The 11,661-nt window shown below is 52.3% G+C and overlaps 3 protein-coding genes and 1 long non-coding RNA gene across 12 annotated transcripts; 1 reads left to right on the top strand and 3 right to left on the bottom strand.

Moving 5' to 3' along the window:
* Nucleotides 1–339: 339 nt before the first annotated feature.
* Nucleotides 340–1,988, bottom strand: PSORS1C2 (psoriasis susceptibility 1 candidate 2). Of its 9 annotated transcripts, none has more exons than XM_048293377.1 (3): nucleotides 837–1,988; nucleotides 715–744; nucleotides 340–684 (listed from the first exon to the last, which is right to left on the bottom strand). In XM_048293377.1, the coding sequence occupies exons 1-3, from the start codon at nucleotides 1,793–1,795 to the stop codon at nucleotides 486–488; spliced, it is 1,188 nt and encodes a 395-aa protein (XP_048149334.1). In that variant the 5' UTR covers nucleotides 1,796–1,988; the 3' UTR covers nucleotides 340–485. The 9 variants fall into 9 exon arrangements, with proteins under 9 accessions (XP_048149334.1, XP_048149333.1, XP_048149337.1 ...); XM_048293376.1 differs by having other exon boundaries at nucleotides 715–737; nucleotides 830–1,986; XM_048293380.1 differs by having other exon boundaries at nucleotides 715–737; nucleotides 933–1,670.
* On the top strand, nucleotides 1,709–2,686 carry LOC125320945. The gene is made up of 4 exons (XR_007201364.1): nucleotides 1,709–1,768; nucleotides 1,862–1,925; nucleotides 2,379–2,490; nucleotides 2,653–2,686. It is a non-coding gene; the product is annotated as an uncharacterized LOC125320945 (long non-coding RNA).
* Nucleotides 2,687–2,944: 258 nt separating this feature from the next.
* LOC125320942 (leucine-rich repeat and fibronectin type-III domain-containing protein 3-like) lies at nucleotides 2,945–6,597 on the bottom strand. The gene is given in 3 exon segments (XM_048293371.1): nucleotides 2,945–3,307; nucleotides 3,309–3,401; nucleotides 6,583–6,597. Coding segments are annotated over 3 exon segments (471 nt in total).
* A 153-nt stretch (nucleotides 6,598–6,750) lies between these two features.
* On the bottom strand, nucleotides 6,751–8,948 carry LOC125320943 (leucine-rich repeat and fibronectin type III domain-containing protein 1-like protein). Its single transcript, XM_048293372.1, has one exon. The coding sequence runs from the start codon at nucleotides 8,347–8,349 to the stop codon at nucleotides 6,751–6,753; it is 1,599 nt and encodes a 532-aa protein (XP_048149329.1). The 5' UTR covers nucleotides 8,350–8,948.
* Between the last annotated feature and the right edge of the window lie 2,713 nt (nucleotides 8,949–11,661).

Raw genomic sequence — 11,661 nt, 5'->3', positions numbered from 1 at the left:
AAAAATCCCAAAAATTTTTTAAGCATTCCAAAACCAAAAAAAATTTAAAAATCCAAAAAAAATTCCCAAAAAATATTCCAAAAATTCAAAGAAAATTTTTAAACGTTCCAAAAAAATTCCAAAAAAATTCCAAAAAAAATTTTTAAGCATTCAAAAAAAAAATCCAAAAAATTCCCCAAAAATTCCAAAAAAATTTCCCAAAAAATCCCCAAAAATTCCCAAAAAATCCCCAAAAATTCCCCAACAATCCCCAAAAAAATTCCAAATAAATTTTAGAAAAATTAAAAAAAAATCCTTAAAAAAATCCTAAAAATTCCAAAAAAAATCTGGGGGAAAAAAAAAATCCCTTTTGGGAGTCCCAAGCTCGGGGGAGGGAAGGGGACGGATCCGAAATTCCCAAAGAAAATTCCCGAAGATGTCCGTGGACAAGGATCTAAAAAATATCTTTGAAACCATCTGAGCTTAAAAATAGACGAGAGTGAAGCTTAAAATCCAACTCCGGAGGAGTCCTGGGAGCGGCTCCGGAGCGGCTCCCGAGGTTCTGGAAGCCTTGGAATGAGTCCGGAGGTGTCCTGGGAGAGCTTCCGGAGCTTCCGGAGCCGCTCCGGAAGGTTCGGGGGGGTTCCGGATGCGTCGGGAAAAGCTCCTGGAGCGGTTCCGGAGCGGTTCCAGGAGGTTCTGGAGCCGTTCCAGGAGGTTCTGGAGCCGTTCCGAAGGTTCTGGAGCCGTTCCAGGAGGTTCTGGAGGCCTTGGAGCTGCTCCAGAGGTTCTGGGTGGTTCCAGATGCGTCGGGAAAAGCTCCTGGAGCGGTTCCGGAGCGGTTCCCAAGGTTCTGGGGTAACTCTGGAGGTTCTGGAGGGTTGGAGTGGATCCAGAGGGGTTGGAAAAGCTCTGGAGGAGTCCCTGGAGCCGTTCCAGGAGGTTCTGGAGAGGTTCTGGGGTAACTCCGGAGGGTTCTGGAGGGTTGGAGTGGATCCAGAGGGGGTTGGAAAAGCTCTGGAGGAGTCCCTGGAGCATTCCAGGAGGTTCTGGAGGCCTTGGAGCCGCTCCAGAGGTGTCCGGGGTGCTTCTGGAGGGGCTGGAAAAGCTCTGGAGGTGTCCTTGGAGCGGTTCTGGAGAGGCTCTGGACGGGTTCTCGGAGCGGTTCTGGAGGTTCTGGAGCTCCCGGAGCCATCCCAGAGCTCCTGGAGCGATCCCAGAGGTGTCCAAACAGCTCCAGAGGTGTCCTTGGAGTGGTTCTGGAGCTCCCAGAGTGATCCCAGAGTGATCCAGAGGCTCCAGAGGTGTCCTTGGAGCGATCCCAGAGCCATCCCAGAGCTCCAGAGGTGTCCTTGGAGTGGTTCTGGAGCTCCCAGAGCCATCCCAGAGGCTCCGGAGGTGTCCTTGGAGTGGTTCTGGAGCTCCCAGAGTGATCCCAGAGCTCCCAGAGCGATCCCAGAGCTCCAGAGGTGTCCTTGGAGTGGTTCTGGAGCTCCCAGAGCCATCCCAGAGGCTCCAGAGGTGTCCTTGGGGTGGTTCTGGAGCTCCCAGAGTGATCCCAGAGCTCCCGGAGCCATCCCAGAGCTCCAGAGGTGTCCTTGGAGTGGTTCTGGAGCTCCCAGAGTGATCCCAGAGCTCCCGGAGTGATCCCAGAGGCTCCAGAGGTGTCCTTGGAGCGATCCCAGAGCCATCCCAGAGCCATCCCAGAGCTCCAGAGGTGTCCTTGGGGTGGTTCTGGAGCTCCCAGAGTGATCCCAGAGCTCCCAGAGTGATCCCAGAGGCTCCAGAGGTGTCCTTGGAGCGATCCCAGAGCCATCCCAGAGCTCCAGAGGTGTCCTTGGGGTGGTTCTGGAGCTCCCAGAGTGATCCCAGAGCTCCAGAGGTGTCCTTGGAGCGATCCCAGAGCTCCCAGAGCAATTCCAGAGGCTCCAGAGGTGTCCTTGGGGGTGGTTCTGGAGCTCCCAGAGTGATCCCAGAGCTCCCGGGAGTGATCCCAGAGCTCCCAGAGTGATCCCAGAGCTCCTGGAGTGATCCCAGAGCTCCCAGAGCGATCCCAGAGGCTCCAGAGGTGTCCTTGGAGCGATCCCAGAGCTCCCAGAGCAATTCCAGAAGCTCCAGAGGTGTCCTTGGAGCGATCCCAGAGGCTCCAGAGGTGTCCTTGGAATGGTTCTGGAGCTCCCAGAGTGATCCCAGAGCTCCTGGAGTGACCCCAGAGCTCCCAGAGCGATTCCAGAAGCTCCAGAGGTGTCCTTGGAGTGGTTCTGGAGCTCCCAGAGTGATCCCAGAGGCTCCAGAGGTGTCCTTGGGGTGGTTCTGGAGCTCTCAGAGTGATCCCAGAGCTCCCGGAGTGATCCCAGAGCTCCAGAGGTGTCCTTGGAATGGTTCTGGAGCTCCCAGAGTGATCCCAGAGCTCCTGGAGTGATTCCAGAAGCTCCAGAGGTGTCCTTGGAATGGTTCTGGAGCTCCCGGAGTGATCCCAGAGCTCCCACAGCGATTCCAGAAGCTCCAGAGGTGTCCTTGGAGTGGTTCTGGAGCTCTTGGAGCAATCCCAGAGCTCCTGGAGTGATCCCAGAGCTCCCAGAGCAATTCCAGAGGCTCCAGAGGTGTCCTTGGAGTGGTTCTGGAGCTCCCAGAGTGATCCAGAGCTCCCAGAGTGATCCCAGAGCTCCAGAGGTGTCCTTGGAGCGATCTCAGAGCTCCCGGAGTGATCCCAGAGCTCCCAGAGCAATTCCAGAGGCTCCAGAGGTTGTCCTTGGAGCGATCCCAGAGCTCCCAGAGTGATCCCAGAGCTCCCAGAGTGATCCCAGAGCTCCAGAGGTGTCCTTGGAGCGATCTCAGAGCTCCCAGAGTGATCCCAGAGCTCCCACAGCGATTCCAGAAGCTCCAGAGGTGTCCTTGGAGCAATTCCCGACGCTCCATCCCACCCCCCCCCCCCCCCCCTCTCTCCTCCTCCTCCTCCTCCTCCTCACGACCCCACCTCCACCCCTTCCCCTTTCTCCCCGAGCCCTCCGGAACATTCCAAACTCCAACTCTCCCTCCTCTCGCCAGCTTGGAGCTGGACCTGCCCATGGAGCCGCTCTGGGAGCCGTTGGGTCTGCGAGCAGACGTTGGATTTCCCTTTGGATTTGGGGTGGTTGTTGTGGATCTTGTACTTCATCAGGAGGATGAAGATGAACACCAGCACCGAGGCCACGATGATGCCGCCGATGACGATGATCATGGTGCCGCCCAGGAACTGCGCCTGCAGCGAGCGGCACGGCCGCGATTCCGGCCGCGTGGAGAAGCGGGAGCAGCCCAGCGGCCGCGTGGCCGGCAGCGACGTGCCGAGCGTCCGAGAACACGGCCAGCACGCAGAGCTCGTAATCGCGGCCCGGGGGCCAGGTCCGACAGCGAGAAGGAGGCGCTGGGGGGCCGGGATCATCCTGGAAGGGCCAAGGGAAAAGGGGGGAACAGGGGAGGGCAGCGGGTTTTGGGGATTTCCAGCTCTTTCTTCGGGGATTTCCAGCTCTTTTTTCGGGGGTTTTGGCCCCTTTTCTGTGGATTTCAGCCCCTTTTCCAGCCTCTTCTCCCATGGATTTCCAGCCCCATTTCCCATGGATTTCAGCCCCTTTTCCCATGGTTTTCAGCCCTTTTTCCGTGGATTTCAGCCCAATTTTCCCTGGTTTTCAGCCCCTTTTCCATGGTTTTCACCCTTTCCCAGCCCTTTTCCCATGGATTTCAGCCCCTTTTCCAGCCCCTTTTCCCAGGTTTTCAGCCCCATTTCCCATGGATTTCAGCCCCATTTCCCATGGATTTCAGCCCCTTTTCCCATGGATTTCAGCCCCTTTTCCAGCCCCTTTTCCATGGATTTCAGCCCCTTTTCCCATGGATCTCAGCCCCTTTTCCAGCCCCATTTCCCATGGATTTCAGCCCCTTTTCCAGCCCCATTTCCCATGGATTTCAGCCCCTTTTCCAGCCCCTTTTCCCATGGATTTCAGCCCCTTTTCCCATGGATCTCAGCCCCTTTTCCAGCCCTTTTCCCAGATTTTTCAGCCCCTTTTCTGGCACCTTTTCCCATGGATTTCCAGCCCCTTTTCCAGCCCCATTTCCCATGGATCTCAGCCCCTTTTCCAGCCCCATTTCCCATGGATTTAAGCCCAATTTTCCATGGTTTTCAGCCCCTTTTCCAGCCCTTTTCCCATGGATTTCAGCCCAATTTTCCATGGATTTCAGCCCCTTTTCCAGCCCTATTTCCGTGGATTTCAGCCCCTTTTCCAGCCCCATTTCCCATGGATTTCAGCCCCATTTCCCATGGATTTCAGCCCCTTTTCCAGCCCCATTTCCCATGGATTTCAGCCCCATTTCCCATGGATCTCAGCCCCTTTTCCAGCCCCATTTCCCATGGATTTAAGCCCAATTTTCCATGGTTTTCAGCCCCTTTTCCAGCCCTTTTCCCATGGATTTCAGCCCAATTTTCCATGGATTTCAGCCCCTTTCCCAGCCCTTTTTCCATGGATTTCAGCCCCTTTTCCAGCCCTTTTCCCATGGATTTCAGCCCAATTTTCCATGGATTTCAGCCCCTTTCCCAGCCCTTTTTCCATGGATTTCAGCCCCATTTCCAGCCCCATTTCCCATGGATTTCAGCCCCATTTCCCATGGATTTCAGCCCCTTTTCCAGCCCCATTTCCCATGGATTTCAGCCCCATTTCCAGCCTCTTCTCCCATGGATTTTCAGCCCCTTTCCCATGGATTTCAGCCCTATTTCCATGGTTTTCAGCCCCTTTTCCAGCCCCATTTCCCACGGATTTCCAGCCCTTTTCCATGGTTTTCAGCCTTTTTTCCATGGATTTCAGCCCCTTTCCCAGCCCTTTTCCCAGGTTTTCCAGCCCTATTTCCATGGATTTCAGCCCAATTTCCATGGTTTTCAGCCCTTTTCCCTGATTTTTCAGCCTCTTTTCCAGCCCCTTTTCCCATGGATTTCCAGCCCTTTTTCCATGGATTTCAGCCCCTTTTCCAGCCCCTTTTCCCATGGATTTCAGCCCCTTTTCCCATGGATTTCAGCCCCTTTTCCAGCCCCATTTCCCATGGATTTCAGCCCCTTTTCCAGCCTCTTCTCCCATGGATTTCCAGCCCCATTTCCCATGGATTTCAGCCCCTTTTCCCATGGTTTTCAGCCCTTTTTCCGTGGATTTCAGCCCAATTTTCCCTGGTTTTCAGCCCCTTTTCCATGGTTTTCAGCCCTTTCCCAGCCCTTTTCCCATGGATTTCAGCCCCTTTTCCAGCCCCTTTTCCCAGGTTTTCAACCCCATTTCCCATGGATTTCAGCCCCTTTTCCAGCCCCTTTTCCCAGGTTTTCAGCCCCATTTCCCATGGATTTCAGCCCCATTTCCCATGGATTTCAGCCCCTTTTCCCATGGATTTCAGCCCCTTTTCCAGCCCCATTTCCCATGGATTTCAGCCCCTTTTCCAGCCCCTTTTCCATGGATTTCAGCCCCTTTTCCAGCCCCTTTTCCCATGGATTTCAGCCCCTTTTCCCATGGATCTCAGCCCCTTTTCCAGCCCTTTTCCCAGATTTTTCAGCCCCTTTTCTGGCACCTTTTCCCATGGATTTCCAGCCCCTTTTCCAGCCCCATTTCCCATGGATCTCAGCCCCTTTTCCAGCCCCATTTCCCATGGATTTAAGCCCAATTTTCCATGGTTTTCAGCCCCTTTTCCAGCCCTTTTCCCATGGATTTCAGCCCAATTTTCCATGGATTTCAGCCCCTTTTCCAGCCCTATTTCCGTGGATTTCAGCCCCTTTTCCAGCCCCATTTCCCATGGATTTCAGCCCCATTTCCCATGGATCTCAGCCCCTTTTCCAGCCCCATTTCCCATGGATTTAAGCCCAATTTTCCATGGTTTTCAGCCCCTTTTCCAGCCCTTTTCCCATGGATTTCAGCCCAATTTTCCATGGATTTCAGCCCCTTTCCCAGCCCTTTTTCCATGGTTTTCAGCCCCTTTTCCAGCCCTTTTCCCATGGATTTCAGCCCAATTTTCCATGGATTTCAGCCCCTTTCCCAGCCCTTTTTCCATGGATTTCAGCCCCTTTTCCAGCCCCATTTCCCATGGATTTCAGCCCCATTTCCCATGGATTTCAGCCCCTTTTCCAGCCCCATTTCCCATGGATTTCAGCCCCATTTCCAGCCTCTTCTCCCATGGATTTTCAGCCCCTTTCCCATGGATTCCAGCCCTTTTTCCATGGTTTTCAGCCCCTTTTCCAGCCCCATTTCCCACGGATTTCCAGCCCTTTTCCATGGTTTTCAGCCTTTTTTCCATGGATTTCAGCCCCTTTCCCAGCCCTTTTCCCAGGTTTTCCAGCCCTATTTCCATGGATTTCAGCCCAATTTCCATGGTTTTCAGCCCTTTTCCCTGATTTTTCAGCCTCTTTTCCAGCCCCTTTTCCCATGGATTTCCAGCCCTTTTTCCATGGATTTCAGCCCCTTCTTCCATGGATTTCCAGCCCTTTCCCATGGTTTTAGGCCCCTTTTTCCATGGATTTCATCCCTTTTTCATGATTTCCAGCCCTTTCCCATGGATTTCACCCCTATTCCCATGGATTCCAGCCACTTTTCCACATTTCCCGACCCTTTCCCACCCCATTTCCCGCTTCCCAACCCCTTTCCCAACCCTTTTCCCATGGATTTCCAGCCCCTTTCCCAACCTTTTCTCCACCTCCCTTCCTCCCCCCACCACCTTTTCCACCCCTTCCCATCCCAAATTTGTTTGTTTTTTTTTTTCCCGGGAGGACAATCCTCACCTATAAACCAGGATCTCATCCCCGGAGCTGTTGTACTGGATCTGGTACATCCGGAGCCCTTCCAGCTGCTCCTGCGGCGGCCACCGGATCAGCGCCGACGTCGCCGTCACCTCGGCCACCACCACCCCACCCCTGTCCCCTTTCTCCAGCTTGGAATCATTGGAAAAGCTGGATTTGGCGGAAATCAGGATATCCGACGGCTCCGGCCCCGCCGTCCCTTTCTTCCCCCCCTCCTCCTCCTCGCACTCGGTGCCGTTGGCGTCCGGCGTCACCCGGAATTCCACCGGCGCCGTCGACTCTCCGGCGGCGTTGGAGGCGATGCAGGTGAACGTTCCCTGATCCGCCAGCGCCGCTTCCAAGATGTCCAAGGTGCCGTTCTCGTAGGAGACCGTCCGCGACGTGTTGGCCACCAACTTCCCGTCGGGAGCGATCCAGCGCACGTAGGGATCGGGGTCGCCCACGGCTTTGCACTTCAGCGACGCGCTCTGGCCCACGGCTGTCACCAGTTTCGGCGTTCTGTGCGTGATCATGGGCGGCTCGCAGACGAATTCCTCCTCCCGGATGCTCCAGAAGTATTTTCCCATCAATTCCGGCGGCGAGGCGCAGGTTTCCAGGTCGTCCTCCCGCGTCAGGCGCCGCAGCCAAACCAGCTCGCAGTTGCAGTGCAGAGGGTTCCCGCCGAAGCTCAGCACCAGCGAGGTCAGCGGGGAACCTTTGGATTTGGCGTAGACGGGGATGCGGGAAAACAACGGATCCGGCGGGATCTTCTTGAGCTTGTTGGAGGTCATGTCCAACCGGGCCAGCTTGTGGAGGTTGGAAAAAATCCCCTCGGGAACAAACTCGATGAGGTTGTGATCCAAACTCACCGTGTTGACGTTGGACAGCTTGGCCACCGTCGCCCACGGAACGTCCACCAGGTTGTTGTAGGACAAATCCAGATCCTCGATGGTCTCCAGGAAATCATCCAAAGATCTGGGCGAGATGAAGCTGAGCTGGTTGTTGCTGAGAATTAAGTGGCGGAGGTTAATTAACCCCTTGAAATGCTCCTCGCTGATCGACGTCAAGCGGTTGCTGTCCAGGTGGAGGGCGTGGAGGCCCTTGAGGTCGGAGAAGGCGTAAGGCATGATCTGGCTGATGGTGTTGCGCGACAGCGTCAGGTGGATCAGCTGCGTCATGTTGGCGAAGTCGCGCTTGCGCAGGGTGGTGATGAAGTTGTCCATGAGGCGCAGCTCGGCCGTGCGCCGGTCGATGCCGGCCGGCACGAAGAGGAGGCCGGTCTTGGTGCACAGGATGGTGAAGGACGGCGAGAGGTTCTGGCACGAGCAGCGTTTGGGGCAAGGAGGAGGAGGAGGAGGAGGAGGAGAAGAAGTCGTGGCGGCCGTGGTGGTGAAAATCAGGAGCGGGAGCAGGAGATTTTCCATCGTCGGCGGGGGGAGAATTCCCGAGCCTGGGCTGGAAAAAGGGGGGAAAATCGGTGAAAATCGGTGAAAATGCGGTGGAATTAGGGAGGGGTTTGGGGGAATGGGTGGAGTTTGGGGGTTAAAACTGGGTTTAGGCTCAGGATTACACCTAAGAGGTGTCCAGAAGTTCTCCATCCTGAGGAAATTCCCGAGCCTGGGCTGGAAAAAGGGGGGAAAATCAGTGAAAATGCGGTGGAATTAGGGAGGGGTTTGGGGGAATGGGCGGAGTTTTGGGGGTTAAAACTGGGTTTAGGCTCAAGATTCCATTCTAAGAGGTCAAGGAAACTCCGTTGTGAGGAGAATCCCGAGCCTGGGCTGGAAAAACGGGAAAAATCGGTGAAAATGCAGCGGAATTTGGGAGGGGTTTGGGGGAATGGGCGGAGTTTTGGGGGTTAAAACCGGGTTTAGGGTCAAATTCCATCCTGAGAGGTCAAGGAAACTCCGTTGTGAGGAGAATCCCGAGCCTGGGCTGGAAAAATGGGAAAAATCGGTGAAAATGCGGCGGAATTCGGGAGGGGTTTGGGGGAATGGGCGGAGTTTTGGGGGTTAAAACCGGGTTTAGGGTCAGGATTACATCCTGAGAGGTCAAGGAAACTCCGTTGTGAGGAGAATCCCGAGCCTGGGCTGGAAAAATGGGAAAAATCGGTGAAAATGCGGCGGAATTCGGGAGGGGTTTGGGGGAATGGGCGGAGTTTTGGGGGTTAAAACCGGGTTTAGGGTCAAATTCCATCCTGAGAGGTCAAGGAAATTCCATCCTGAGGAGAATCCCAAAGCTGAGTGGAGAAATCCATGGAAATGTGGAAATACGGTGGAATTAGGGAGGGGTTTGGGGGAATGGGTGGAGTTTTGGGGTTAAAACCGGGTTTAGGGTCAAATTCCATCCTGAGAGGTCAAGGAAACTCCGTTGTGAGGAGAATCCCAAAGCTGAGGCAGAAAAGTGGGAAAAATCGGTGAAAATGTGGAAATACGGTGGAATTAGGGGGGGAAAAAGGAGGGATTTGGGGGAATGGGTGGAGGTTAAAAACCGGGGTTAAAACCGGGTTTAGGCTCAGGATTCCATCCTCAGAGGTCAAGGAAACTCCGTTGTGAGGAGAATCCCGAGCCTGGGCTGGAAAAACGGGGGGAAATCGGTGAAAATCGGTGAAAATGCGGTGGAATTCGGGAGGGGTTTGGGGGAATGGGCGGAGTTTTGGGGGTTAAAACCGGGTTTAGGGTCAAATTCCATCCTGAGAGGTCAAGGAAACTCCGTCCTGAGGAGAATCCCGAGCCTGGGCTGGAAAAGGGGGGAAAATCGGTGAAAATGCGGCGGATTTAGGGAGGGATTTGGGGGAATGGGCGGAGTTTTGGGGTTAAAACCGAGTTTAGGCTCAAGATTCCATCCTGGGATTTCTCCATCCTGAGGAAAATCCCAAAGCTGAGAAGGAAAAATGGGAAAAATCTGTGAAAATGCAGAAATACGGTGGAATTAGTGAGGGGTTTGGGGGAATGGGCAGAGTTTGGGGGTTAAAACCGAGTTTAGGGTCAAGATTCCATCCTGAGATGTCCGGAATTTCTCCATCCTGAGGAAATTCCCGAGCCTGGGCTGGAAAAACGGGGAAAAATCGGTGAAAATCGGCGAAAATGCGGCGGATTTGGGGAGGGGTTTGGGGGAATGGGCGGAGTTTTGGGGGTTAAAACCGGGTTTAGGGTCAAGATTCCATCCTGAGAGGAAAAACTGGGGGAATTCCGTGGAAAATGGGGATTAATTTGGGGAAAACTGGGAGAATTCCAGGAAAATGGGGATTAATTTGGGAAAAATTGGGAGAAATCCATGGAAATGGGGATTAATTTGGGGAAAATTGGGAAAATTCCAGGAAAATGGGGTGGAATTTGGGAAAAAATGGGAGAATTCCATGGAAATGGGGTGAAAATCAGGGAAAACTGGGAGAATTCCATGGAAAATGGGGATGAAGTTGGGAAAAACTGGGAGAAATCCTTGGAAAATGGGGATTAATTTGGGGAAAACTGGGAGAAATCCAGGAAAATGTGGTGGAATTTGGGAAAAAATGGGAGAAATCCTTGGAAATGGGGATGAAGTTGGGAAAAATTGGGAGAATTCCATGGAAATGGGGTGGAAATCGGGAAAAACTGGGAGAATTCCATGGAAATGGGGATTAATTTGGGAAAAATTGGGCAAAATCCAGGAAAATGTGGTGGAATTTGGGAAAAAATGGGAGAATTCCATGGAAAGGGGGTGGAAATTGGGAAAAAATGGGAGAATTCCATGGAAATGGGGTGAAAATCGGGAAAAACTGGGAAAATTCCAGGAAAATGGGGATTAAATTGGGAAAAGATGGGAAAATTCCATGGAAAATGGGGATGAAGTTGGGAAAAACTGGGAGAAATCCAGGAAAATGTGGTGGAATTTGGGAAAAAATGGGAAAATTCCAGGAAAATGGGGTGGAATTTGGGAAAAGATGGGAGAATTCCATGGAAATGGGGATTAATTTGGGAAAAATTGGGCAAAATCCAGGAAAATGTGGTGGAATTTGGGAAAAAATGGGAGAATTCCATGGAAAGGGGGTGGAAATTGGGAAAAACTGGGAGAATTCCATGGAAAATGGGGATTAATTTGGGGAAAAATGGGAAAATTCCAGGAAAATGGGGTGGAAATTGGGAAAAGATGGGAAAATTCCATGGAAAATGGGGTGGAAATTGGGAAAAGATGGGAAAATTCCAGGAAAATGGGGATTAAATTGGGAAAAACTGGGAGAAATCCAGGAAAATGTGGTGGAATTTGGGAAAAAATGGGAGAAATCCTTGGAAATGGGGATGAAGTTGGGAAAAATTGGGAGAATTCCATGGAAATGGGGTGGAAATCGGGAAAAACTGGGAAAATTCCAGGAAAATGGGGATTAATTTGGGAAAAGATGGGAAAATTCCATGGAAAATGGGGATGAAGTTGGGAAAAACTGGGAGAAATCCATGGAAAATGCGGTGGAATTTGGGAAAAAATGGGAAAATTCCAGGAAAATGGGGTGGAAATTGGGAAAAGATGGGAGAATTCCATGGAAATGGGGATTAATTTGGGAAAAATTGGGCAAAATCCAGGAAAATGTGGTGGAATTTGGGAAAAAATGGGAGAATTCCATGGAAAGGGGGTGGAAATTGGGAAAAACTGGGAGAATTCCATGGAAAATGGGGATTAATTTGGGGAAAAATGGGAAAATTCCAGGAAAATGGGGTGGAAATTGGGAAAAGATGGGAAAATTCCATGGAAAATGGGGTGGAAATTGGGAAAAGATGGGAAAATTCCAGGAAAATGGGGATTAAATTGGGAAAAACTGGGAGAAATCCAGGAAAATGTGGTGGAATTTGGGAAAAAATGGGAGAAATCCTTGGAAATGGGGATGAAGTTGGGAAAAATTGGGAGAATTCCATGGAAATGGGGTGGAAATCGGGAAAAAC

This window comes from Corvus hawaiiensis, unplaced genomic scaffold (genome assembly GCF_020740725.1).
Source record: "Corvus hawaiiensis isolate bCorHaw1 unplaced genomic scaffold, bCorHaw1.pri.cur scaffold_308_ctg1, whole genome shotgun sequence".
Taxonomy (NCBI): Eukaryota; Metazoa; Chordata; class Aves; order Passeriformes; family Corvidae; genus Corvus; species Corvus hawaiiensis.
This window is presented reverse-complemented; position numbering and strand designations above follow the sequence as displayed.

Excerpts from the sequence above, each read along its gene's own strand:
- PSORS1C2 (XM_048293377.1), bottom strand. The coding sequence starts at position 1,795 with ATGGCTCTGGGATCGCTCCAAGGACACCTCTGGAGCCTCTGGGATCAC. Across the intron at positions 745-836 it reads CCAGAACCTCCAGAGTTACC|CCAGAACCTCCTGGAACGGC; the intron begins CCAGAACCTTGG and ends GCTCCAAGGCCT. Across the intron at positions 685-714 it reads CTGGAACGGCTCCAGAACCT|CTCCAGAACCTCCTGGAACC; the intron begins TCGGAACGGCTC and ends CTCCTGGAACGG.
- LOC125320943 (XM_048293372.1), bottom strand. The coding sequence starts at position 8,349 with ATGGAGAACTTCTGGACACCTCTTAGGTGTAATCCTGAGCCTAAACCC.